Source organism: Chlorocebus sabaeus, chromosome 16 (assembly GCF_047675955.1).
Source record: "Chlorocebus sabaeus isolate Y175 chromosome 16, mChlSab1.0.hap1, whole genome shotgun sequence".
NCBI classification, from domain to species: domain Eukaryota; kingdom Metazoa; phylum Chordata; class Mammalia; order Primates; family Cercopithecidae; genus Chlorocebus; species Chlorocebus sabaeus.
This window is the reverse complement of record NC_132919.1, coordinates 17778131-17805191: the sequence shown is the minus strand read 5'-3', so window position 1 is coordinate 17805191 and position 27061 is coordinate 17778131. Positions and strand designations below refer to the sequence as shown.

At 58.0% G+C, this 27061-nt stretch overlaps 1 protein-coding gene across 3 annotated transcripts; it reads left to right on the top strand.

Annotated features, from left to right (window-relative positions):
* Positions 1-503: 503 nt before the first annotated feature.
* On the top strand, positions 504-26685 carry SREBF1 (sterol regulatory element binding transcription factor 1). Of its 3 annotated transcripts, none has more exons than XM_008010542.3 (19): positions 504-767; positions 18253-18684; positions 19048-19229; positions 19320-19454; positions 19536-19757; positions 20397-20511; positions 20853-21073; positions 21310-21511; positions 21630-21808; positions 22049-22310; positions 22394-22560; positions 22752-22920; positions 23449-23557; positions 23838-23947; positions 24034-24166; positions 24359-24524; positions 25013-25213; positions 25305-25416; positions 25911-26685. In XM_008010542.3, the coding sequence occupies exons 1-19, from the start codon at positions 677-679 to the stop codon at positions 26138-26140; spliced, it is 3438 nt and encodes a 1145-aa protein (XP_008008733.3). In that variant the 5' UTR covers positions 504-676; the 3' UTR covers positions 26141-26685. The 3 variants fall into 3 exon arrangements, with proteins under 3 accessions (XP_008008733.3, XP_008008732.3, XP_008008734.3); XM_008010541.3 differs by having other exon boundaries at positions 19048-19235; XM_008010543.3 differs by lacking the exon at positions 504-767 and adding an exon at positions 14752-14878 and having other exon boundaries at positions 19048-19235.
* Positions 26686-27061: the final 376 nt, after the last annotated feature.

The window sequence follows — 27061 nt, the reverse complement described above, 5'->3', positions numbered from 1 at the left end:
AGGAAGCATCATTAGGCCAATGTTACAAATGAGGAAAATTGAGGCAGAGTGACGTCACTGGCCCAGCAGTTACATCAGGCCTGCTCACAACACAGCAGGCCTGAGACCCCTGTAACTTGGATCCTGCCCTGTCCTGTGGTAAAGAGTCAAATCTAGGCAGTGAGGAAATGAGGTTTGGGATGGGCCCAGGCCTGGGGCTTCCACTCAGCTCTCTTGCTTGGTGCTGGAGAAACAGAGGACCAGAGAGGGGGCTTGGCTTGCCCGGGTTTCCGCAGCAGCCGGCCACAAGCGGCTGCCATGGTGCGCGAGGCTGGATAAAATGAATGACTGGAGGGCGCTCTGGAGGAGGGGCCGGCTGAGGGGAGATTTGTGGCGCAGACCGGGGATCAGGGGTCCCCCGCTCTTTCAAGGTGGGGCGGGGCCGTCTATCTGGGAGGGCGGGGCTTCCCCGAAAGGCCCCGCCTCCGCCTCGACCGCCCAGCGGAGCCGCAGCAGGGGGAACCCAGTTTCCGTGGAACTTTTCGCGGGCGCCGGGCCGCCTCCGAGGCCAGGGCAGGACACAAACGCGCGGAGCGGCGGCGGCGGCAACTGCGAGCCGGGGCCGCGGCGGCGCTCCCTGGGAAGGACCGTACGAGGCGGCGGGCCCGGCGGGCCTCCCGGAGGAGGCGGCTGCGCCATGGACGAGCCACCCTTCAGCAAGGCGGCTTTGGAGCAGGCGCTGGGCGGGCCGTGCGATCTGGACGCGGCGCTGCTGACCGACATCGAAGGTGCGTCAGGGCGGGCAGGGCTCGAAGCCGCGCCGGGTGACGCGAGTGGGGGGCGCGCAGGTGCCTCCCTGTCCTTTGTCTCCCCCGCGGGCGCCAGCTCCGTGCTGTGCTCGCGCTGGACTTCCCGGCGTCTCTGAGCTGCGTGCCGTGCGCCTCGGTGTCCCGGGCCCAGCCGAGCCTCCCTGGTTCCCGCCCTAGCGTCTCGGGCCGCGCGCTCGGAGGTGAGGGCTCTTGGGCCGGGCCGGGGTCCCTTGGCGGCTCCCGGCCGGGACACGTGCGCCCCTACGCGTCCCAGGCTGGGTGCCGCCCGACCGGTGACTCTTCAGCCCTGTGGTGGCCACGGCTGGAGCTGGGGACCCGGGCGTCGCCGAAGCTCCGCCCCAGCCCCAGCCGTGACGTAATGGCGAGGTTACTCACGGTCATTCCCTCCGGCCCGAGAGTTCAGCTCGGCGTCGGAGCTCTTACGCATGCGCACTGCCGCTGCCTCGCGCCCTTCCCCCACCTCTGGTCGGGTTCACCAGGTCTGCGACGGGAATCGCCTCCGCACTCATTCACTGACATCCACTGAATGCCAGGCCCCGTCTTAGGCACAGACAGACCTGGGCACCCCCTCTTTCGGGAACACAAAAATCCCCCAGGACACCAAACGGGTATTTAGTTGCACCTTGGGTGGAGCGAGGCTGGCGGGGAGGGCAGGGCAGGGATGTGGCTACTTTGGGCAGAGCGGTGAAGGACTTCTAAGCTGAGACCTGAGGGTCACCCCCAGGACCAGCAGGGAAAGATGTTTTCCAGGCCACGGCAAGGGAAGGGCAAAGGCCTCGAGGCAGGGCCTAAGTGTGAGGAGTTAGAGGCTTGCAAAGGAGTGAGGTCAGGGAGGAGGAGGACGCGAACCGACTTGGTCGGCCAGGGAAAGGGCAGAGCAGGACAGTGGCACTGGCTTCCATCTTTGGAGCGCCACTCTGGCTGTGATGAGACGGGGCCAACGGTGGCACCAAGTGCCAATTAGGAGGCCCGTTGCTTCCATTTTGTAGACAGAGCAAAAGGAAGCCCCTAGCAAACTGCCTCCATGGTTTCTGTGCAGGAGTTTTAACAACACTGGCTAAGTTGCACTTGGTTGATGAGGAAACTGAGGCCAAGGTCGCAGGAACAAGATGCCTAGACTCACAGCCTGAATGGACATGTCCATGGAACCCGTGGCCACCCTGGGGTTGGCAAAACAGATACATCTATGCCACCCCCACTCCTGCCTTACTGCAGCCTTGCAGATCACCCAGCTGGTTGCCTGCCCCAGGAGCTTCCCAGCCCTTCCCACTGGGGCTGGGCTAGGGGAGGACCCCAGAGGAGAGGCCCTGATTGTGAGGCTTTTCCAAAACAACCTCCCCTATCCCTGGCATGAGGGGTTGTCCTTCACTGCCCTCTGGAGTGATGAACCCTGAAATCCCAAGCCCTAGGGAGATCTGGGCCTAACTCAACTACCAGGGCCCAGTGAGTGTAGTCCAAGAGGCAACGTGACCAAGCCAGGAGGACATGGGCTTTGGGGTCAGAGGTTGAACCTGGACACTCCTCATTTCCTTTATCATCCTGCTCAAGCCCTCTCACCCTCTGAACCTTAGTTTCCACCTCCAGAAAAATGAGGATGCAAACCCTCCCTTCATGGGCAAGTTGGACAACAGAATCGGGTCTGGGCCACAGGTCTGATACAGACCTTTCTTACTGACTCATGGATAAAAACACTGTCTCTCCAGACCCAAAGGCCAGGCATGGGCAGCCATGTGGCCCAAGGTCTAGTCTATGAGAGAGTGGGGGCAGCCCCTTCTCACTAGGCAAGCCTCAGCTTTACCCACTTCAGTAGAGGATTTTTCAGTTTTTATTCAAACTTCCTGTTTTTCTTCCCAATTACACATCTTTTTTTCAGTGTAGAAAAATTAGAAAGCGCAAGTGAGCAAAAAGAAGAAAATAAAATCTTTAGACCAGGGGTGGTGGCTTACGCCTATAATCCCAGCACTTTGGGAAGTCGAGGCAAGAGGATGACTTGTGTGCGGGAGTTTGAGACCAGCCTGGGCAACATGACAAAATCCTGTCTCTACAAAAATAAAAAATTAGCTGGGTGTGGGTGACACGTGCCTATAGTCTCAGCTACTCTGGAGGCTGAAGTGGGAGGATTGCTTGAACCTGGATTTAGAGGCTGCAGTGAGCTATAACCGTGCCATTGCACTCAGCCTGGGTGACAGAGTGAGATTCTGTCTCAAAAAAAAAAAAAAAAAAACTTTAAACCTACCACCCAGAGATAAGCTCTGCTAATTATGTGAAAGAGCTTTTCTTCTCTCTTTTTTCTCTCTCTCTCTCTCTCTCTCTCTCTCTCTCTCTCTCTCTCTCTCTGTCTCTGTGTGTGTGTGTGTTTGGGGGATGGCTGCACACTCTTCATAGACTTTTCTTTTTTTGGAGACAGGGTCTCACTGTTTTGCCCAGGCTGGAGTGCAGTGGCATGATCTCAGCTCACTGCAACCTCTGCCTCCCAGGTCCAAGAGATTCTCCAGCTCCCAGGTAGCCGGGATTACAGTCGTGTGCCATCATGCCTGGTTAATTTTTGTATTTTTAGTAGAGATGGAGTTTCACCATGTTGGCCAGGCTGGTCTCGAACTCCTGAGCTCAGGTGATCTGCCCACCTTGGCCTCTCAAAAGTGCTGGGATTACAGGAGTAAGCAACCATGCCCGGCCTTCATCAATTTTTTAAAACAACTTTATTGAGATATACTTTATGTATCACAAAATTTATCAATTTTAAGTATATTGTTCAATGATTTTTAGTTAACTTTCTGAGTTGTGTGACCATTACTAGCTGTAGAACATTTTTATCTCACAGTGAAATCCCTCATGCTTTGTTTAGTCACTTCCCCTTCCTGCTCCTAGCCCCAGGCAGCTATGGATCTGTTTTTTTTTTTGGGTTTTGTTTTTATTTGAGATGGAGGAGTCTCGCTCTGTCACCCAGGCTGGAGTGCAGTGGTGTGATCTCGGGTCACCACAAGCTCCACCTCCCGGATTGAAACAGTTCTCCTGCCTCAGCCTCCCGAGTAGCTGGGACTACAGGTGCCCGCCACCATGCCCAGCTAATTTTTTGTATTTTTAGTAGAGACGGGGTTTCACCATGTTAGCCAGGATGGTCTCAATCTCCTGACCTCATGATCTGCCCACCTCGGCCTCCCAAAGTGCTGGGGTTACAGGCGTGAGTCACCGTGCCAAGCCAGATCTGCATTTTTTTTTTTTTTTTTGAGACAGAGTTTCACTCCTGTTGCCCAGGCTGGAGTGCAATGGCATGATCTCAGCTCACCGCAACCTCCGCCTCCCAGGTTCATTCTCCTGCCTTAGCCTCCCCAGTAGCTGGGATTACAGGCATGCGCCACCACGCCTAGTTAATTTTGTATTTTTAGTAGAGACTGGGTTTCTCCATGTTGGTCAGGCTGATCTCGAACTCCTAACCTCAGGTGATCTGCCTGCCTCGGCCTCCCAAAGTGCTGGGATTACAGGCATGAGCCACCGCGCCTGGCCGGGATCTGCATTTTTATAAATTAAAACTAGGGTCCATTGGTTCACAGCTGATTGGATTCTGCTTGGTTCCATGTCAACAGCCAGATGACAGTCAGGTTCCTTCCTTTACCCACCTGATCCCGTGTCTATGGGCACCTAGGTTGTTTTATCTTTATAAACTGTGCTGCAGTGGACACTGAGGCCAGTCTTTGCCCAGATCCTCACTGTGTTCCTAGGATGAGGTTCTGGGAGGGGAATTGCTGGTCAGAGGTCGAGCCTGCTTTTGAAGCTTCTTCTACCAGGTGTGGAGCTTAGCAGGTTTGATAAGCTCTGAAGATTTGGGGGTGGAAATGCCAGGTCCCTTGAGAGACATGAGGGATAAGAGGGGGCCAGGAGAGCCTTGAGTGCCAGAGTGAAGAGCTGGGCTGGATGTGGGGATGGCCGGGGGTCAGAGCAGGGGCACACCGAGCTTCAGCTCCCTCTGGCTGCTCAGGTGGAGGATCATAATGTGAACAGAAAACACTAATTGAGTACTTACTGTGCTCCAGACACTGTGTTGATGATCCCACTTAATCCCCTGACAACCCCAAGTAGGTAGACATATGATGAAGATGACGGCCTCGAGGACCAGAGAGGTTAAGTGACTTGCCTGAGATCACACAGCCAGATGATGGCAGAGCCAGGATTCAAACCCAGGCTGTGGGCTCCAGAGCCTAGCTCTTAAGCTCTTAATTACTGGGCTCCTAAAAATGGGGATGAGGCTGGGCGCGGTGGCTCAAGCCTGTAATCCCAGCACTTTGGGAGGCCGAGACAGGCGGATCACAAGGTCAGGAGATCGAGACCATCCTGGCTAACACGGTGAAACACCGTCTCTACTAAAAATACAAAAAAATTCGCCGGCGTGGTGGCAGGCACCTGTAGTCCCAGCTACTCGGGAGGCTGAGGCAGGAGAATGGCGTGAGCCCGAGAGGCGGAGCTTGCAGTGAGCTGAGATCCGGCCATTGCACTCCAGCCTGGGCGACAGCGAGACTCTGTCTCAAAAAAAAAAAAAGAACGGGGATGAGGGGTTCAGGGAGGCTGCTCCACATGGGGCTACTCGGGGGGCCTGGAGGTGGGTCACAGAGGGGTCAGAGGCTATGTGGCCACCTCCCCATCCCAGTCCAGAGCAATGTTTGAGTCATCAGACTGGGAACCAGCCCTGGTGAACCAGCCAAGGGCCTTGGACCCCATCCGGTCCTGCTGCCTGCCATGGCCAAACTCTTGTCATGTGAAAAGATTTGGGGATGGAGCTGCCTCCATGAGTCCTTGCGTCTGTGGGTGAAGGCACTGCCCTGGCTGTAGAGTGCCCCTGGGTTTGAGTCCTGCCTCTGCACCGAGACCTCAGGTGAGCCTGTCTCGTCCTGTGCCTCAGAGTACCTTGCGGCAGTCGGGGGAGGATGGATTGGGAGAGTGGCCCTGTACCTGTGTTGGGGATTATTATTATTAAGCCTGTGGCAGTCTTCACCTCCCTGCTGAGGATTAATTTATCCGATTTTGCACAAGCTTATGAGTGCAGAAGAGGCAGATGGAAACAGAGTTCTGGCCGAGAGCCTGGAAGGGGGCCTCGGGGTCTCTTTCCTCTGCCTGGACCCCGTCATGTCTGGTCTTTGTCTGTTGGACCCCAGATGTCTGCCAAGCCCGGTCAGAGGCTGCTTCCCGGAAAGCCCTTCTGGGTGTCTCCGTACCCTGAGTAGTCCGTTCTCAGAGTTCTCCCGCCCTGATGTCCCTCCCAGCATGCCCAGCCCAGCCACGACAGGGCCTTGCTTCTCGTCATGTGTCTGGCTGTTTGCTGGGTCCAGGCCAGCCCTGGTAGGGCACATTGGGGGCCCGCTCTCCCATACCATACCTCTCCCCAGGATATTTCACACCCCACTTCTCTCCCTAGTCCCACCAAGCACTGGCACTCCTTAGAAAACACAGCTCTAGACTGGTCACTGCCCCAGCTCACAGCACTGAACTCCCCTGGTCTCCAACCATTCATGGCTCCCCAGTGCTCCAAGATAAAGTTCCCTTGTCTCGGCTGGGTGCAGTGGCTCACACCTGTAATCCCAGCACTTTTGAGAGGCCGAGGCAGCGGATCACGAGGTCAGGAGATCGAGACCATCCTGGCTAGCATGAGGAAACCCCGTCTCTACTAAAAATACAAAAAATTAGCCAGGTGTGGTGGCGGGCACCTGTAGTCCCAGCTACTCGGGAGGCTGAGGCAGGAGAATGGCGTAAACCCAGGAGGCGGAGCTTGCAGTGAACCAAGATCACACCACTGTACTCCAGCCTGGGCCACAGAGCAAGACTCTGATTAAAAAAAAAAAAAAAAGTTCCCTTGTCTCAGCGTGGCATTCAAGACTTGCAAGGATTGCCAAACATGCCCCTCCTGTGATATTGCCCATTTATCCAGAACCCCCACCTCAGGCACAGCCTGCTCTGCTACAGTGCCTCCTCTCCCTCATCCCTGTGTTGAGGGCCCCTCAGGGGTGGAGCCTGAGGGAGTCTCTCCTATCAGACATGTTCCCCTTCCCATGCCTCTTGGCATCCAGCTAACCCCAGGGCAGCAGAAAGCCCTCCCAGTGCGACCACGCACTGCTGTGTCTCCTAGGGAAAGTGCCCTGCCCTCTCTGAACTGTGGGGGCCTCCCCTGAAAAGCAGGAGATGGAGGCTATAGGATTTGCTGGCTTTGAGCCCCCAGGGGTTCAGCCCTAATGCATCTGAAGGGACAGGGTTGGGGGGATGAAGAGGAGGGTGCTGGGAGTGGGTCCAAGGAGTCAGTGGGCAAGTGACTGGGAGTTACCTTCTGCCCAACATTCACCTAGCTGGACACAAACATCCTGAGTGACCTGGTCAGCTCCGGGCAGAAGTCACTGCCAGTAGAGGCCTGGGATCTGGACTTTGCTTGCTGACAAGTGGAGCCGAGGCTGGCCAGAGGAAGTGCCTCTGACCTTGTCTCCTAGCAGCCATGGGCCATGTGGACATGCCCTTTGACCCTGGGCACTGACAGTGTGTGACAACCTGCACCATGTGCTCCACAGGGGCTGCTGTGTATGTCGGGGGTGAGGTGGGGAGAGCCTTAACTGGCTCAGGGGTGAAAGGACAGGGAGCCATTGAGACTGGCTCCAGGTGTGGGTCCCCTGCTGTGGGAGGTGGGACAGGGATAGGGGTCCATCCCCCTAGGGGGAATTTGTGGCCTTCCCCAAACCCTGTTTGAGTTCCTTTCCTAAGTGACTCCCTGTCCCTGCAGCTGTCTCCCAGCAGGCCTTGCCTCTGCATGCTGCCCCTGCCAGGCTCTAGGGTCCTTGTGCTCCCTGCAGCTAGAAGGCTGGGATCAGGGGTCTTCATAAGCAGCCCTACTGTATGACCTTGGACAAGTCCAAGAACCTTCAGTTCTTTTTTTTTTTTTTTTGAGACGGAGTCTTGCTGTGTCACCCAGGCTGGAGTGCAGTGGCACGATCTCGGCTCACTGCAAGCTCCGTCTCCCAGGTTCATGCCATTCTCTTGCCTCAGCCTCCCGAGTAGCTGGGACTACAGGTGCCCGCCACCAAGCCCGGCTCATTTTTTGTATTTTTAGTAGAGATGGGGTTTCACCGTGTTAGCCAGGATGGTCTCCATCTCCTGACCTCATGATCCGCCCGCCTCAGCCTCCCAAAGTGCTAGGATTACAGATGTGAGCCACCGCGCCTGGCCTAGGTTCTTAACAATGTAAAGGGAACAGTACTAAAACCAGTTTCTTGGAATTGTGGGGATCTGATGAGTGAAGGCTTAAGCAGTGCATGGCACATAGTAGGCCCTAACCAATGCCAGTTAGTGTTGTTATCAGCATTTAGCCAGATGCAGTGGCTCACGCCTATAATCTTACTGACTTTAGAGGCTGAGGTTGGAGGATTGCTTGAGGCCGGAAGTTCAAGACTAGCCTGGGCAACATAGCAAAGCCCTGTCTCTAAAACAAACAAACAAACAAATCACCATTTAGAGCACTTAACCAGTACCTGGCACCTGATAGGTTTAGCTCAACAAATGTTAGCAGCAATTACCCAAGGAGCCTGTGCTGGAAGTTTCTAGGATGTACCAGGCTATGGTTCTAAGTTCTGAGCATCTACCATGTGGTGGTCTGGAGTTGGTGAGAGACAGGATGGGGCTGACTAGGCCAGTGGGGAACCCCCACCCGCCACGGGGAACGAGCACCCTATCCTTGGTTTCCATGGAAGATCATTGATGCTGGGCACAGTGGCTCACGCCTGTAATCCCAGCACTTTGGGAGACTGAGGCAGGAGGATCTCTTGAGTCCAGGAGTTCAAGACCAGCCTGGGCAACATTGTGGGACCCAAACTGAAAAAATTAGCTTGGCATGGTGGAACGTACCTGTCATCCCAGCTACTCAGGAGGCTGAGGCTAAGGCTGGAGGATTGCTTGAGCCCAGGAGGTCGAGGCTGCAGTGAGCCATGATCGTACCACTGCACTCCAGCCTGGGCAACATAGTGAGGCCCTGTCTCAAAACAAACAAACAAAAAGAACCTGCTGAGGAAGCAGTGCTTCTGGCTGGGGGAGGAGGGGCAGAGTGGCCATCTGGCCACAGATGGTGGTTTCTGTGCAAAACACATCAAGGCGGCCTTGGAAATGTGAGCGAAAGCACCTTCAAAGTTCTAGTCACAGCCTTGGGACTAAGCAAAGCCACCAAAAGTACATAAAAGACAACGACCATCACCCAGTGCCGGTGATGCTAGAAGGAAAGGGAATACGTTGTAGGGGAGGTTGTAAAGGGCTTTATCTTTTCCAGACTGAAGCCCGGCAGCTCGAAAATGTCTTGCTGCCTTCATGTGAGCTTTAAAACAAGCTGCAGAGAAACAACCCAAGAGGGATATATATATATATATATATTTTTTTTTTTTTTTTTTTTTTTTTGAGATGGAGTCTGGTTCTGTTGCCAGGCTGGAGTGCAGTGGCATGATCTCGGCTCACTTCAACCTCCGCCTCCTGGGTTCAAGCGATTCTCCTGCCTCAGCCTCCCAAGTAGCTGGGACTATAGGCACGTACCACCACACCCAGCTGATTTTTGTATTTTTAGTAGAGGCTGGATTTCACCATGTTGGACAGGATGGTTTCAATCTCCTGACCTCGTGATCTGCGTGCCTCGGCCTCCCAAAGTGTTGGAATTGCTGGTGTGAGCCTGTGTTTTCAGAGACAGGGTCTTGCTCTGTCACCCAGGCTGGAATACCATGGCACAATCACAGGTTGCCGCAATGTTGAACTCCCGGGCTCAAAGGATCCTCCCACTTCAGCCTCCAGAGTAACTGAGACTACAGGCTCATGCTACCATGCCCAGCTATTTTTAAAACTTTTTATAGAGCTGGGGTCTTGCTATATTGCCCAGGCTGGTCTCGAACTCCTGGGCTCAAGTGATCTGCCTGCCTTGGCCTCCCAAAGTGCTGTGATTACAGGCGTGAGCCACCACACCAAACCTTAGCACTGCCATTTTGACTGAGAACAGGTGCCCAGCAGCAGGGGCTACTCCCAGAATTGCCTCTGCATCAGGCCCACGGGTAGTTTTTCAGCTGCAGGTGATAAGTAGGTGCCCTGGGCCACCTCTCAGACGAGGTGTCTGAATTGGTGCCAACCAGCATCACATGTAATTGCCATCTCACAGGTTCTGTTGAGGGTGATTCTGCACACCTGTAGCTCTGGTAAGAGCCCAGTGGGGAGAAGGAAGCATGGCTGTGAGGTTTACAGGGTCGGACGGTCATCGTGTTGGGAGCTGGCGTGTGGAGGGGCACAGACGAGGAAAGAATGTGAGGTGGCGTCACAGCAAGTTTTGATGGAGGAACAGGAATTCGCCAGGTGGAAAGGGTATTCCTGGTGGAGGGAACAGCCTGGCCTCCAATAGCGTGCGGTGTTCAGAAAGCAGGCAGGGAAAAGGAGGCCCAGGGAGATACCAGTTAGGGGATGGGGGCGGAGGCAGACGAGGGTGGAGGAAGCCATGGCTGGAGTTGGCATGGCCTTTGACTGGGGTCCCTGCTGTGGTCAGCCCGTGCTGGGTGAGGCTGGGGTCACAGCTGGTTCAGGCCCTGCCAGGAGGGGCCCCCAGCTGAGACCCAACCTCTAATTTGGCAGGGGAGGTGGATGGATCTCGGGATGGGGGGGAGGGTGGGGAGGGTGGTAGTTATGAAGCCTCCGGGAGGAGGCAGTGCCGGAGCTGAGCCTTAAAGAGCTTCGTGTTGTCCTCTCTGTCCTTGCACTCTACACACACTCATGGAACTGCGACAAATGAGGACAGCTGGTCAGGGCAGAGGCAGGCCAGAGTTGGGGCTCACTGCTGTCCCTGGTAGGCTGGGGCTGAAGGGCAGGCTCTGGGGTCTGCAGAATGGGGTTTGCGTCTCAGATTCTTCACATGGCAGCTGTGGGACTTTGGGCACAAGGCCTCCGTCTGAGTGTTAGTTTCCTCAAGAGGACCTGCGCCCAGGTGCACCTGCGGCTCCAGCCATGGGCGCGTCTCATTCCTGGAAGAGCCGGCACACACTTGTGCCCCTGGGGCACCTGAGCGCACAAAGGGCAGCCTGTGCCCCTGCTGGATACACAACCAGCTGAAAACACGAGAACCGCCGACTTCAGTTAGGAGGATCAAGGAGGTGCCTGGTGGGAGCAGAACAGCAGGCAGGGTGCAGCCCAGCTCCCTGGAGGGATGGTGGGCACCCATCCCCACCCTGCCACCTCCATTAGCAGGCAGAGAGGGTGTGCTCTGGAATCCCACGAGCCACTGTGCCTCGTCTTCCCTCGTGGCTGACCCTTCTTTACAGTTGGTGCAGCTTTGTGATCTGCAGTGCAGGGATCAATTTGCAAATACCTTTTCCACCCATTCCCTGGAGAATTGGGGTCCTTGGCTCAGATGACAGACCAACCTGAGTTGGAATCCCAGCTCCTTGGTGGCCATCCTGGCCTCTACCTCCTCACTGCCTCTGCTCCTCCTGTCCTGCCCATGCCCACCTCAGGGCCTTTGCACACACTGTTTCTTCCGCCCTCCCTTCTGGCCCACTCCCTCATTTCATTCAGGCTTCCTTTCAGATGTCACCTCCTAAGGTGGGCTGCCCTGACCACCTCATCTACAATGGCCCCAGTGCCTGGCACAGGATTGGCACACAGCAGATATTGTCAGAGAGATGGATCTGGGTTCTGTGGACAAGGCCGTGGGGGCAGGTGGAGAGCTTCCTCTTCCAGGAGGTGGTTTGGGGTTCAAGGCCTTGTGTGAGTTGTAGGCTTCTGTGCTGGTCAGAGCTGGGCCCTGCAAGCGCATGCTATGAGGCCTGCCCAGGATTTCCCTCGTGGCCTCACAGAATACACTGGCCAGAGTCATTAAAGGGCGCCCGCATCTGCCTTCAGAGAGAGGTTTGAAGGTAGAACTGGGGAGGGATGCCAGGTGGGGGTTCAGGTTTCCTGTTGGGTCCTGATAGAATCAGGGCAGGAGAGGAAGAAGAGGGAAGAGGAGGAACCCAGGTTTGGGGAGGGGGTGGCAGGGCTTCACAAGCCTGGGGAAAGTGAATGAGGGAGCAGGTGGGACCACCATGGCCCAGAGTCTGTGCCTCCTCTTCCTTCCTGTGTTCAGAATGTGTGTGGGAACCAGAAGGGCCTTCTCAGTGTTCGTGGGGAAGCCTGGTTCACCCGTGGGTGGGCCGCAATTTGGGTGCCACAGTGAGCCTCTAGAGACCAGCTCTCCCAGCTTCCAGGGCAGGGACTAGGGGAGGCAAGAGAGGCTCTTCCTTAAATTGTGAACCCAAGGTACCTCAGCTGCCCTACTCTAGACTGGCCCTGTTAACTCCCCTTAAAAAAAAAACAAACAACAACAACAAAAACAAAAAAGTGACTCAATCGAATGGTAATGGAGCTCCGACGTGAATACTGCAAGTATCAGGCAACTCACTACCTGACTTTCCAGTTCTAAACCATTCTAATTGCTGTAGAGAGAACTAACCTTTGTTGAGACTGTTGAGTGATGGATGTTTTACACACTTGCTCTCCCAGAATTCCCACCTGTGGAGACCGTAGGTGTGGGAGCTCAGAGAGGAGCAGTGGGCTGTCCCCATCACACAGCCAGTGAGGGGCTGAAGAAAGAGCAGGCCCTGGCATGTAGCCCCAGATAGCCCGCTTAGGTGTGTCTCTGAGGGAGGCTGCAGGGCTGGCTCTGGAGTTTCCTTTTTCAGTCTTAACTTGGTGACCAGCTTTCACAGAAATCGGCCAGCAGACTGGGTGTGGTGGCTCACGCCTGTAATCCCAGCATGTTGGGAGGCCGAGGCAGGAGGATCACCTGAGGTCAGAAGTTCGAGACCACCCTGGCCAACAAGGTGAAACCCTGTGTCTACTAAAAATACAAAAATAACATTTCATTACAGGTGTGGTGGCGCACACCTGTAATCTCAGCTACTCAGGAGGCGGAGGCAGGAGAGTCACTTGAACTCGGGAGGCAGAGGTTGCAGTGAGCTGAGATCGCACCACTGCACCCCAGCCTGGGTGACAGAGCCAGACTCTGTCTCAAAAAGAAAGAAATTGGCCCGCAGATCAGCCCCAGGGGAGACTGAGCCAGCGTTTGGCCAGGCCTTGAGTTTCAGAGGCTGGCGGCACCCAAGCCCTTGGGGCATCTTAGCTTAGTCTGTGCCTTCTCCACAAGGGCCAACCCTCTGTTCTCAGGTCACGCTCCCTCCTCTTGGAAGGTCCCCCCACCCCCACCAGAGCCTTTAATGACTCTGCTGCCCCTGGGGCTCAGAGAGCAACCGCCCTCTCCCACCCCACTTCCTCAGTGGAATGGGAGGGGGTTAGAGCAGGAAGATGAGACAAATAAAGACACCAATAAGAGGCAGGAGGAATATGTGGTAAAGCCAAGATGGGTAAGGGGAGGGGACAGGCTTCGGGGTGGCCCTGGCCCTGCTGTCTCAGGCTAGTATCTGCTTGTTGGTGCCACCACATTCTGGGCTCAGAAACTGGGGAGTAAAGTAATGAAAGAACCAGGCTGGGAGGCCATGAGGAACTCATGCCTGGAGTTCAGCTCTCAGCATGCTTTTTGGTCGAGGACACTTCCCTGTCTTAAGTCACTCAGGTCAGAGCCTTTGCCAAGAGCAATGCTGTTTTGTTTTGGGGGTGAGGAAACACCCACAGGCTGAGGGGAGGGTTGGGCAATGCTAGAGAGGCCGTCTGTTGTCCTTGAACCTCCCAAAGCTGGGAAATAAGGGCCTGGACTGGACGGCCGCCAGGACAGGGTGCTAGAGAGACATGGCTGGGTTTTCTCGCTTAGGGTCCTGAAAAGAGAGCAAGGTTGAGGCCACAGGGACCCCAGCCCCCAACGGACTGCTGAGTCGCTGGGTCTGCCCAGGGTCCAGGCACCCTCCCAGGTTGCAGCCAACTGGGGCGGGGGCCGGGCAGAGGCGCTGGCCTGCAGGTTGGGGCAAAGGCAGGCTTTGCTGGTGGTCTACTTGGCTACAAAATCATCTGACCAGGCTCTGATCATTTGTGTGTGTGTGTGTAACTTTTACCTTTAACAAAAGAGGGAAGACAGGCCCAGGCACCTCCTCAAAAGAGCCCCAGAGCCTGTCACCCCTTCCTTACCCATCTTCTGTCCCAGGGACTGCACCCCTTCCTGGCCTCCCGGGGTCCTATAATGAACAAGGGGGTCGGGGTTCACCTGGTGACTGCTGAGTTGTGAGGCTTCGAGGGGGAGGGGCAGACTTCACCCACCAGCAAAGGGACATCAGTGCTGCAGTCAGGAAACTCCTATGTCTGGGCCTCAGTTTCCCTGGAAGTGACCAGTTTTCAGGAGTGGCCTCATCCCAGACCATCTGCCCCGCTGCGGTAAGGGGTGGCCCCTTCCTGGGGCTGCCCTAGAAGGGGGAGGTCCATGCACCCACCGCAGCCACCACAGCCCTTAGCCTTAATTAAGCGCTTCTTGCATACTAAGTGCTGCACCCAAATTATCTCCCTTCTACCATTCAACGCCAGGGAGATAATGAGTGTCCTGTTTCTGGAGGAGTAAACTGAGGGTTGGAGTGGTTAAGGCTCGCTCAGGGTGCCAGCGAACCAGTGATTTCGAACACAGAGTTCTGGTGTGTGTTGGGCCAGGACCTCTCTGCTTCGACCCTTTAACGAAGGGGGCGGGAACTGACGGCCGGTGACCGCCAGTAACCCCGGCAGACGCTGGCGCCGAGCGGGTTAAAGGCGGACGTCCGCTAGTAACCCCAGCCCCATTCAGCGCCGCGGGGTGAAACCCGAGCCCCCGCCGCCGTGGGGAGGTGGGGCGGGGGCCGGGGCGGGGCCCTAGCAAGGCGGCAGCGCGGCCTCTGATTGGCCGCGCGCGCTCACCCCATGCCCGGCCCGCAGCCCCGAGGGGCGGGGTGGGGCGGGACCTGCAGGCGGGGCGGGGCTGGGGGCGGGGCGGGGCGGGGCGGGCGCACCGCAGCGCTCAACGGCTTCAAAACTCCGCCGCGTCTTGACAGGTGAAGTCGGCGCGGGGAGGGGTAGGGCCAGCCGCCTGGACGCCCCAAGGGCGGGCGCAGATCGCGGAGCCATGGATTGCACGTTCGAAGGTATTTTTGGAGGCTCCCCGCAGCCCCAGCCCTTTATACAATGCCTCCGTCTCCTGCAGGTTCTCCTGGGGTGGGCAGGCATGGGGGCTGCGGAACTTGAGCAGGAAAGATCCCCTTCCTGAGGGAGAAGGTGTGACAGTTACTCACTGGGGAAGTGGGGGGCTACCCCTATCAAATTAGTGCCCCCTGCAACTCAAGGGGAAGGGTTTGCTTAGAGACCCAACAGCAGCATCCCGACCTAAGAGGGTTTGGAGGGAGAGGGTGGCCTTCTCTACATTCCCTGCCCCCGCTTTGGGACAGGACCAGGAGGAAGCAGGGAGGAGGGCCCGTTGTCCCTGTCTGCTACAGCGCCTGCCCTATTCGGCACCCCTGCCTATTGTGGGCATCTTAGACTCTTCAGGCAGACAGTGGGAGCCCTAGATTGTCAAAATTGTCAGTTTTTCTTTCAGGCCTCAGTTTCCCCCATCTATCAAAGAGGCTCACAAGGACTGGCGTAAAGGGGTGGGAAACCCTGCAATTGAAAGTCCATTATGACTTGATGACTTGTGACCTGGAGCATCCACAAACCAGGAGAGTTTCTACTTGAGAAGCCAGGGAGACTGGGGCTGCCACCCCATCCTATTCTGCAAACTGCTCTAGGAAATTTCCCCTCCTGCAGTAACTTCCCTGCCTGGGTACCTGTCAGTAGGTGATGCTGGGTCTCCACTCTGTGCCAGCTGCCTGCTAAGCAAAGCCTCGGGCAGCCCTACCAAAAAGGGTTTAATCTTTCTGTTGTACAGATGAGGAAACTGGGGCCAGTGAGAGGAGGCTGTTGGTCCAGGCTCCACTTCAAGCTGGTGGAGGGCAGGGCTGGGGCTCAGGCTGGGGATCCTGAGAGCACTGGAGGTCCCCATGGTCTTAGAGAGCATTCTGCACAGTGGGTGCCACCGTGAGTGGGTTAGAGGGCCCTGGGCTGAGCCAGATAGGCTGCCAGGCGCCAGCTGGGGGAGAGGGCCCATGGCCAGGCGGGGCTGAGGTGGGAGTATGTCCCAGTCTGTATGAGGAGGAAGGAGTCAGGACAGACAGCACTTGCTTTTACAGAGATGAAATCAAAGCCCTGAGTGGCCAGGCCTGGGTCTTGAGGCTACTTGGCTGCAGGCAAAGCCTGGACTTGAGCCCAGAACTCTATACAGAGACACACTGGTTGGCCATGTGGGCAGCAGCTGGCTCGGCCCTAAGCCTTGGTCTGTTCCACTGAGTAATGGGTTGGTGAAAGCAGCCTGGCTCTTGGCTTCTTGGTGGGGCAAGAAAAGGCACAGAGACAACAGATTCAGGATTTTGTAGACCTCGGTTTGAACCCCACTGCATGCTCTTGGGCTGCTTGTGGTCCTTCCTGAACCTCAGTGTCTTTTCTTGTCTTCCAGATGAGGTGAGCTAATCTTTTGAGGTAGTCTAGGGTAGTGGCCAGTGGTTGGGGCATTGGAGTCAAGTAGGGTCTGGACTCAGTTGAGTCTCAGACTCTATAAGAACTTAGGCCAGTAAGTCACCTCTCTACAGCTCAGTTTCTTCATGTGTAGAATGGGGCCAGTGATCACACTGCCCTCTCAGCTGTGGGTGAGGATTAGGGGCCTAGCCTGGCTCCATCAATGTGGGTAGCCCCACAGTGGGCCTGGCTTTTGGCCCAGACCCACCCTTCTGACACGGGCCCCCGCCCTTAGAGTCCTTCCAGCGTGGATGAGGACCCTGCTCTGATCTGGGGTTCTCTTGGGGGACTTCCCTGTCGCCATTCTCTTTGGAGATCCTGCGCTGCCTAGGAAGAGTGGGCCCAGGCTGCACAGTTGGTCCTTGGTCACAGAGGATCCCACCACTTCTTCAGGGCCTCAAGGCAATCCTGCCTCTCTCTGTGCCCCTCTTCCCCCTGTGAACTGAGGGGAGGGGAAAATCACCCACTCCTCAGCAGTTTCCAAGTTGCTTTGTCAAGTTCAGTGCCCAGAGGATCCTGCTGGGGGAGCCTTTTAGGATGAGACCAGGAGTGGCCAATGGTGGGGTGTAGGGTCCATCGCTCCTATATGAAGACCCCCTCTGTCCTGTTTCCCACTTGCCCTAAGATGCTCCTCCCTCCCTATCCCCATCTCCATCCCAAAGACTGGAGCTGCTGGATCTGTGGACGGAGACATGCCCCCGTTTCACACATTGAGAAACAGGCCCCAGTGGGGCCAGGGAAGGCTGCACCTGGGCCTCTGGATTCCTTTTGTTCTGTGTGGGGTGGGCGCTGATGGACTGTGGACAGGGCAGGAGAGCTGTCTGGAAGGGTTGGTCACCTTATGGGCAAATGCTTGGAAGCTGGTCTGAGTCCACAGTGCAGTGTGGATATGTGTGTGTGTGTATGAGTGTGTGTCTATGAGTGTATGTGTGTAGGTGTGTGTGTATATAAGTGTGTATGAGTGTGCGTGTCTATGAGTGTGTCTATGAGTGTGTGTGGTGTGTATGTGTGTAAATGTGTGTATGAGTGTGTCCATGAGTGTGTGTGTAGGGGGTGTGTATAAGTGTGTGTATGAGTGTGTGTGTGTATATAAGTGTGTATGAGTGTGTGTGTGTATATAAGTGTGTATGAGTGTGCGTGTCTATGAGTGTGTCTATGTGTGTGGTGTGTATGTGTGTAAATGTGTGTATGAGTGTGTCTATGAGTGTGTGTGTAGGAGTGGGTGTATAAGTGTGTGTATGAGTGTGTGTGTATGAGTGTGTGTATGTGTGTGTGTGTGTGGACTCAGAGGTGGATGTCTTGTGGAATGCACACCCCGTGAAGACAGGAGTAAAAGTTTACCACCATCCACATGAAGATACAGGACATTCCCAGCTCCCCAGGAAGTTGCCTGGTTCTAGGCAGGGATTTTTCTTATTCACAGCCAGGAACAGTGCCTGGCATAGTGTGGGCACTCAGCACATGCTCATCGAATGAGTCAATGAGTGAATGAATGTGAGCCTGCTGTTTGCTGTGGACTAAGGATGTTGCCAGATGTTTGAGCAAATACTGGGTGGTGGGAAAAGCTTAGGCTCTGAAGTCTGCAGTCTTGGGCCCGACCCTGGGCTCAGCCCCAGCCTCCCAGCCTAGCTGTGGGGCAAGACTGTGAGCCTTGTGGTGCCCACCTTGTCCAGGTAATTGTGATGCACTCGCAGCAGCAGGCATTGCTCGAGACAGCACAGGTGCTTGCGAAATGGCTGTGTGTCGGGAACACCAGCTCCTGTGGGTGGCTTTCTGTTCTGGTGGCATTGCCCACACACACAGCTGTGTGCCGACAAGGGTTGTGCAAATAGGGTTGTGTTTGGATGTATGCGATGCCCTGTTTGGGGGTCAGTCTCTGCCTCGCTCACACATCCTCTTCTCCTTTTCACAGACATGCTCCAGCTTATCAACAACCAAGACAGTGACTTCCCTGGCCTGTTTGACCCGCCCTATGCTGGGAGTGGGGCAGGGGGCACAGACCCTGCCAGCCCCGATACCAGCTCCCCAGGCAGCTTGTCTCCACCTCCTACCACACTGAGCTCCTCTCTTGAAGACTTCCTGAGTGGCCCGAAGGCAGCGCCCTCACCCCTGTCCCCTCCCCAGCCTGCACCCACTCCATTGAAGATGTACCCGTCCGTGCCCACTTTCTCCCCTGGGCCTGGTATCAAGGAAGAGTCAGTGCCATTGAGCATCCTGCAGACCCCCACCCCGCAGCCCCTGCCAGGGGCCCTCCTGCCACAGAGCTTCCCAGCCCCAGCCCCACCGCAGTTCAGCTCCACCCCCGTGTTAGGCTACCCCAGCCCTCCGGGAGGCTTCTCTACAGGTAAGGGGGATGTGTGGTGGGAGGGGACACCTGGGGTGGGACTCCCAGGAGCACAGGAAGAAGCTTCTGCTGTGATGTGAGTAGAGGTCTATGCAGGCTTTAGAAACTGGGGCTCCACTCTGCACTTGAGACACCGTGTTACTAGCCGTCCTGGTGTGCTCGTTGCCAGGGTAGGCGCAACCTCAGACTGGAGGCCTGCCTTGAAGCCAGTGCATTTGCATCAGGGCCCAGGCAGGGACTATCCATAGGAAGCCACATGGGGCAATGACTCATCCAAGGCCAGTTGGTGATAGAGACCTGAAGAGCAGGTTGAAAGTGGGAGAGGGCAGTTTGTGCCTGCAGCCCCAGGCTTTATTTCTGCAGGGAGCCCTCCTGGGAGCACCCAGCAGCCGCTGCCTGGCCTGCCACTGGCTTCCCCGCCAGGGGTCCCGCCCGTCTCCTTGCACACCCAGGTCCAGAGTGTGGCCCCCCAGCGGCTACTGACAGTCACAGCTGCCCCCACGGCAGCCCCTGCAACGACCACTGTGACCTCGCAGATCCAGCAGGTCCCGGTGAGGGGTCTGGCCAGGGGTTGGGGAGGGTACAGCCCCTGGCCCAGCCACACAGCTTACGGCCAAGCCGTCTCCCACCCTCAGGTCCTGCTGCAGCCCCACTTCATCAAGGCAGACTCGCTGCTTCTGACAGCCATGAAGACAGACGGAGCCACTGTGAAGGCGGCGGGTCTCAGCCCCCTGGTCTCCGGCACCACTGTGCAGACAGGGCCTTTGCCGGTGGGTGATGTGGGCAGGGCATAAGGGAGTGGGGTCTGCACACACACATGCCCACCTGGTAACATGTGCCTGGTCCTGCAGACCCTGGTGAGTGGCGGAACCATCTTGGCAACAGTCCCGCTGGTTGTAGATGCGGACAAGCTACCTATCAACCGGCTGGCGGCCGGCAGCAAGGCCCCGGGCTCAGCTCAGAGCCGTGGAGAGAAGCGCACAGCCCACAACGCCATTGAGAAGCGATACCGCTCCTCCATCAATGACAAAATCATTGAGCTCAAGGATCTGGTGGTGGGCACTGAGGCTAAGGTGTGGAGAGGCCTGCAGGGGCACAGACCGGGGTGTCCCTAGGAAGGAACAGATCAGGGGCAACTGGAAGGAAGAGAGGGAGTGAGACTGAGCCTGGACAAGCAGGGAATTGGGCTTCAGCACCCCCAGGCCTGGCCAGCCTCGTTTATCTAGTTAAACGGGTTTGCAGGCCTCTTCAATAAAGGTGGGGCTGTGCTAGGCATGGGGGATGCAGCAATGAACCAGACAGACAAAAACTGTCCCTCAAAGAGGAGCCGATGTTCTGGTGGGGGAGATGGACAGTAGGCAGGATGAATAAGTGCTCGAGTCCACCACATTTGACTCATTGCAGAGAAAGCAGGAAGAGGGATGATGAGGGTCCCCTGGTGGTAGCCAGGGAAGGCCCCCCTGAGACGGTGCCAGGCACAGCAGCAGCTAGCCAGACCCTGCTGTTTGCATCTTACATCCTAACCCGATGCTCGGCCTGGGAGGTGGGTGCCACTAGGCGAGGAACATTTCAGGTAGAAGGAACAAGTGCAAAGGCCCTGAGGCAGTAGTGTTGCAAAGCAGCTCCGCAACCCCTTGGTAGGGCCCCCCAACCCCACAGCCCCCGACCTCACGGGCCACCTGTGCTCTCCTCCTCCTTTCCACACCGTGCAGCTGAATAAATCTGCTGTCTTGCGCAAGGCCATCGACTACATTCGCTTTCTGCAACACAGCAACCAGAAACTCAAGCAGGAGAACCTAAGTCTGCGCACTGCTGTCCACAAAAGCAGTGAGTCCTGGCTTTATTGAGCTCCAGTTGGGCCTCTCCTCTAGCCCGGCTCCGCCCCCCGGCCCTGCCCCTGCCCCTAGCCCCACCCTGCCCTTGGTTCTGGCCCACCCTCTGTCCCGCCTACCTCACCCTTGGCTCTAGCCCCGCCTTCAGCTCTAGTCCCTTGGTTACCTCTGGTCCTGAAAGAGCCCTGGCGCCTCCCTTTGGCCCTAACCCAGCCCCATCAAAGCTTCCTGGGCCAGCTTTAGGAGCTACAGCAGTCCCTAGACCCCCAAGGGCCTAAGCTCTCATTGGGGTCACATATCCAACCTTTACTCCTCTCTGTTCCTTTCGGTCCACAGAATCTCTGAAGGATCTGGTGTCGGCCTGTGGCAGTGAAGGGAACACAGACGTGCTCATGGAGGGCGTGAAGACTGAGGTGGAGGACACACTGACCCCACCCCCCTCAGATGCCGGCTCACCCTTCCAGAGCAGCCCCTTGTCCCTTGGCAGCAGGGGCAGTGGCAGCGGTGGCAGTGGCAGTGACTCGGAGCCTGACAGCCCAGTCTTCGAGGACAGCAAGGTTGGGCCCTGCCACGGTGCCCCCTTCCCCACTCCCAGCCATATCCTCTGAACCTCAGGACAGGGTCAGGAAGACCCTAACAGATCCTACCTCCCATTTCATAGACAGAATAACTGAGGCCTGGAGCCATGTGGGGTCCCACAGTAAGGTGGGCAGAATCCTGACCCCCCTTCCCAGCCTCATGGTCTCTGGGGTCCCTCTGGTTCTGCCCTCACCACCCTGTCCACCCCCACCAGGCAAAGCCAGAGCAGCGGCCGTCTCCGCACAGCCGGGGCATGCTGGACCGCTCCCGCCTGGCCCTGTGCACGCTCGTCTTCCTCTGCCTGTCCTGCAACCCCTTGGCCTCCTTGCTGGGGGCCCGGGGGCTTCCTGGCCCCTCAGATATCACCAGCGTCTACCACAGCCCTGGGCGCAACGTGCTGGGCACCGAGAGTAGAGGTGGGACTGGCCAGCCCTGGCATCTTTGGGAGGGCGCTCTGGGGGAGCCCCCAGGCTTGTGAACTTGGGGCTCTGGATTTCCTGGGAGCTGTGTCCCCAGCTTTCCCTCTGTCCATAGATGGCCCTGGCTGGGCCCAGTGGCTGCTGCCCCCAGTGGTCTGGCTGCTCAATGGGCTGCTGGTGCTGGTCTCCTTGGTGCTTCTCTTTGTCTACGGTGAGCCAGTCACGCGGCCGCACTCAGGCCCCGCCGTGCACTTCTGGAGGCATCGCAAGCAGGCTGACCTGGACCTGGCCCGGGTAAGGGGTTGCCCCTGGCAGAGTGGGCAGGGCAGGAACCCCAGGCTGGGAAGGTGCTGGGTGTCAACCCTTGTTCCTCTCTCCCTGTGCACACCATGAATCTGTCCTGTCCTCCCTGTGCCTGGCCGTGCATCCGCAGACCCCCACCGCCCCTCCAGAGCCTGCTGTGGATGGCTCTTCTGAGCTATGGGGCAGCTGCTCTGACCTCACTTTTCTCACCTGGAAAACCCTCATCCACAGGGGGACTTTGCCCAGGCTGCCCAGCAGCTGTGGCTGGCCCTGCGGGCACTGGGCCGGCCCCTGCCCACCTCCCACCTGGACCTGGCTTGTAGCCTCCTCTGGAACCTCATCCGTCACCTGCTGCAGCGTCTCTGGGTGGGCCGCTGGCTGGCAGGCCGGGCGGGGGGCCTGCAGCGGGACTGTTCTCTGCGGGTGGATGCTCGAGCCAGCGCCCGAGACGCAGCCCTGGTCTACCACAAGCTGCACCAGCTGCACACCATGGGTAGGATGGAGCGTGGGGCGGGCTCCCAGGTGCTCCCTGCTGCCTGCGCTCCACCCACAGCCTCATGCCTGCTTGCCTTCCAGGGAAGTACACAGGTGGGCACCTCACTGCCACCAACCTGGCGCTGAGTGCCCTGAACCTGGCCGAGTGTGCAGGGGATGCCGTGTCTGTGGCAACGCTGGCCGAGATCTATGTGGCAGCTGCATTGAGAGTGAAGACCAGTCTCCCACGGACCTTGCATTTTCTGACAGTGAGTGGGTGGTGGGGGGGTGGGGTGGGGCTAGGGGCTTATCCCTGCAGCTCTGTCCAGAGGCTCCCTGGGTAAGAGTTACACGGGATGTTGCTATGGTTACCAAGGGGGATCCAGGCCAAGCTGGGGCTCAGCCTGGGGTCTGGCCCCAGCCTGTGTCCACTGTGACAGCCCATTTCCCTCCCCTACAGCGCTTCTTCCTGAGCAGTGCCCGCCAGGCCTGCCTGGCACAGAGTGGCTCTGTGCCTCCTGCCATGCAGTGGCTCTGCCACCCCGTGGGCCACCGTTTCTTCGTGGATGGGGACTGGGCCGTGCTCAGTACCCCACGGGAGACCCTGTACAGCTTGGCCGGTAACCCAGGTGCTCTCTTACCCTTTCCCTGTCCCCTCTCATGTCCCATGTCCTCATTCCTGTTCTGTCCCTTGTCGCCTGAATCTCTGGCTGTCTCTGGCCACCCCAGTCCTTCTCCCTGCCATGGGTTGTTGATGTGGGGGCTGTAGGAAGGGAAAGGCCTGGGTGAGTCTCGGTTTCCACTGGGACTTTCAGAAGCACATGCAGGGATTGAAGGGCAGGTGGCTGATTGGAGAAGTGACCCCAGGCAGCACCACTGTGGAGCAAGGAAGCAAAGCCAACAGTGGTGCCTTCTCAAGTCTATTTTCCTTTGGGAGCAGCGTAGGGCAGGCCTCAGTGTTTTCCTGGCCAACGCTGGTGCTGGCGTAGTTATGTCCACCTGTTTTCCCCTGTCCTTGGCACGGGCTGCACCCAGGGGCATGCCGGCACTTCCCAGTGACCCTGAGTGTGGCCCCAGCCCACCCAGGAAAAAGCCCTTAGCTTGGAGAGGAGGGTGGGGCCCTGCTCCCCACCCCACTCACCTCCTCTTCTCCACAGTGGACCCCCTGGCCCAGGTGACTCAGTTATTCCGGGAACATCTCTTGGAGCGAGCACTGAACTGTGTGACCCAGCCCAACCCCAGCCCTGGGTCAGCTGATGGGGACAAGTAAGTGTCGTCGTGCCCTCTCCAGGCAAGGCTCCTCCAGCAGGATTCTGGGAATAGCTCTGTCCTCAACCCTGCGGAGAGGGCCAGAGCTAGGCTACCATGCGTGCCATGTGCCCTTTGTTCCTCTCTGGGTTTCCTCTCCCCACCAGCCTATGGGAGGAGACAGTGGCAGTTTGCAGAGCCAGGGGTCAGGCTGTACTCTAGTGGGCAGGTGGGGAGGGCCAGCACCCTCCTAGGACCCCTGCCATCTGTCCCGACAGCCAGCCCTCTCCTGCCACAGGGAATTCTCGGATGCCCTCGGGTACCTGCAGCTGCTGAACAGCTGTTCTGATGCCGCGGGGGCGCCTGCCTGCAGCTTCTCCATCAGTTCCAGCATGGCCACCACCACCGGTGAGCCCCCGGCCCTGCTCTCTGGCTCCCTTCTCAGTCCCTATGCAGCGTGGCTGAGGGTTCAGGGGACCCTCCCTCTTTTGCAGGCGTAGACCCGGTGGCCAAGTGGTGGGCCTCTCTGACAGCTGTGGTGATCCACTGGCTGCGGCGGGACGAGGAGGCGGCTGAGCGGCTGTGCCCACTGGTGGAGCACCTGCCCCGGGTGCTGCAGGAGTCTGAGTGAGTGCACGGCAAGTTCCTCCTGCCTGGCCGTGGGCCCAGCCTCCCTCATCCGCTGGGCACTGTGCCTCCACTCAGCCTTTGTGCAGGGGTCACCACCTTTTATCCCCAGGGAACTCGAGTCAGGGCAGTGGGGGGCACTCAGCCAGGGCTTGTGGTCTGATTGGCACTCTTCTGCCCTGGTCCCAACAGGAGACCCCTGCCCAGGGCGGCTCTGCACTCCTTCAAGGCTGCCCGGGCCCTGCTGGGCTGTGCCAAGGCAGAGTCTGGTCCAGCCAGCCTGACCATCTGTGAGAAGGCCAGTGGGTACCTGCAGGACAGCCTGACTACCACACCAGCCAGCAGCTCCATTGACAAGGTGAGGGGTGGGACCAGGGGCCTGGCAGGGCTGGGGGACTCAGCCTTCCATTCCCTGGTCCTTCTCCCCAGGCCCAGGGACTGCAGAAGACCATGGGTTTAGCCCAAGCAGCACAGGATGAGGGGTCCAGCAGATAGGAGGTCCAGCAGACCTTGCTTTTTGGCTAAGGCTTGTGTCCAGAGGAGAGGGGTTGCCCTTATCTGGCCTCAGTTTCCCCATCCTGGGAGGATGGGGGTGGATGGTGTGGTAGGATCCCTTTGGAGGCCCTGCATCAGGAGGGCTGGGCAGCTGCTCCCGGGCCGGTGGCGGGCGTGGGGGCCGAGAGAGGCGGGCGGCCCCGCGGTGCATTGCTGTTGCATTGCACGTGTGTGAGGCGGGTGCAGTGCCTCGGCAGTGCAGCCCGGAGCCGGCCCCTGGCACCGCGGGCCCCCATCCTGCCCCTCCCAGAGCTAGAGCCCTGGTGACCCTGCCCTGCCTGCCACCCCCAGGCCGTGCAGCTGTTCCTGTGTGACCTGCTCCTTGTAGTACGCACCAGCCTGTGGCGGCAGCAGCAGCCCCCGGCCCCGGCCCCGGCAGCCCAGGGCACCAGCAGCGGGCCTCAGGCTTCTGCCCTTGAGCTGCGTGGCTTCCAGCGGGACCTGAGCAGCTTGAGGCGGCTGGCACAGAGCTTCCGGCCTGCCATGCGGAGGGTGAGTGCCCAATGGCTCCCTGTCCTCAAGATGGGGAGTCAGGCAGTGGTGGAGAGGGACAGCCCTGAGCCTCCACTCTCCTGGCCCCCAGGTGTTCCTACATGAGGCCACGGCCCGGCTGATGGCGGGGGCCAGCCCCACACGGACACACCAACTCCTCGACCGCAGTCTCAGGCGGCGGGCAGGCCCCAGTGGCAAAGGAGGTGAGGGGCAGCTGCTGACCAGGGATGTGCTGTCTGCTCAGCAGGGAAGGGCGCACATGGGGTGTGATACCAAGGGAGGCTCCGTGTGTGTCACACGGGACAGACAGGCCTGGCACAGTGGCTCACGCCTAGCACTTTGGGAGGCCCAGTCAGGAGGACAGCTTGAGCCCAGGAGTCGGAGGCCGCAGTGAGCCTGGGTGACAGGGAGAGTCCCTATCTCAAGGAAAAAAAAAAAAACAAGCATCTTCTTGGTGGTTACCTGATGACAATTCCTTTCACAAGAAATCAGTGGGGCAACTGTCATTTGTGGGATATATGACTACACGTGCGTGACTCAGTCTGTGGACTTTATGTGTGGGCTGAGACTAGGGTGGGGAGAGGGAGACGTATATACTAGGTATGGGCGGCTGGTGCCTTTGCTTGTGTGTGGGCGGGGCTCCCGCGGGGGCGTGGCCAGCCTGAGCCCCATCTCTAACACATCCTTGTATGCGCAGGCGCGGTGGCGGAGCTGGAGCCGCGGCCCACGAGGCGGGAGCACGCGGAGGCCTTGCTGCTAGCCTCCTGCTACCTGCCCCCTGGCTTCCTGTCGGCGCCCGGGCAGCGCGTGGGCATGCTGGCTGAGGCGGCGCGCACGCTCGAGAAGCTTGGCGATCGCCGGCTGCTGCACGACTGTCAGCAGATGCTCATGCGCCTGGGCGGTGGGACCACTGTCACTTCCAGCTAGAACCCGTATCCCCGGCCTCAGCACCCCTGTCTTTAGCCACTTCTGTCCCGTGCAGCTTCTGTCCTGTGTCGAAGCCCTGAAGGCCGAAGGCAGTGCGAGAGACCCTGGCCTCCACGGTTCACCCGCGACTGCGCTGTCCCTTCGGGGTGGAAGGCCAGAGGGGCGCAAACCGGACCCTAAGACCGGCGGCCATGATGGTGCTGACCTCTGGTGGCCGATCGGGGCACTGCAGGAGCCGAGCTGTTCGGGGCGGAGGGGCCCCTCCTTGCTCTGCAGGCACCTTAGTGGCTTTTTTCCTCCTGTTTAGAGGGAAGAGATGGGTACATTTCCCTGCGCTGACGGAAGCCAACTTGGCTTTCCCAGACTGCAAGCGGGGCTCTAGCCCCAGAGGCCTCTCTATCCCTCGTGGGAAGACGTGTACATAGTGTAGGTCAGCGTGCTCAGCCTCCTGACCTGAGGCTCCTGTGCTACTTTGCCTTTTGCAAACTTTATTTTCATAGATTGAGAAGTTTTGTACAGAGAATTAAAAATGAAATTATTTATAATCTGGGTTTTGTGTCTTCAGCTGATTGATGTGCTGACCAGTGAGCGTGCTTGGGCCCTCCCCCAGCACCTTGGAAAAGGCTTCCCTCCCCTCTCCGACCACGAGGGACACAACTTAGCTCTTTCCGATGTTAGGGGGAGTGGGGAGGGCTGGCTGTATGGCCTCCAGCTGACCTGTCTCCCTGTTCCCAGGGCACGTTTGGGCTGTCAACCCTTAGGGCCTCGATAGGGTCAGTTGTCCCTTCTCACCTCCCAGCTGTGTCCCCATCAGGTCCCTGGGTGGCATGGGAGGATGGACTGTCCTCCAGGACCTGTTGTATGACAGGAGCTACAGCTTGGGTCTCCCTGCAAGTCTGGCCTGTCTCACCTGCCCCCATC

Coding starts and splice junctions, on each gene's coding strand:
- SREBF1 (XM_008010541.3), top strand. CDS start 677: ATGGACGAGCCACCCTTCAGCAAGGCGGCTTTGGAGCAGGCGCTGGGC. Junction 22,921..23,448: donor CAGCTTGGCCGGTAACCCAG/GTGCTCTCTTAC, acceptor TCTTCTCCACAG/TGGACCCCCTGGCCCAGGTG. Junction 25,214..25,304: donor TCCGGCCTGCCATGCGGAGG/GTGAGTGCCCAA, acceptor CCTGGCCCCCAG/GTGTTCCTACATGAGGCCAC.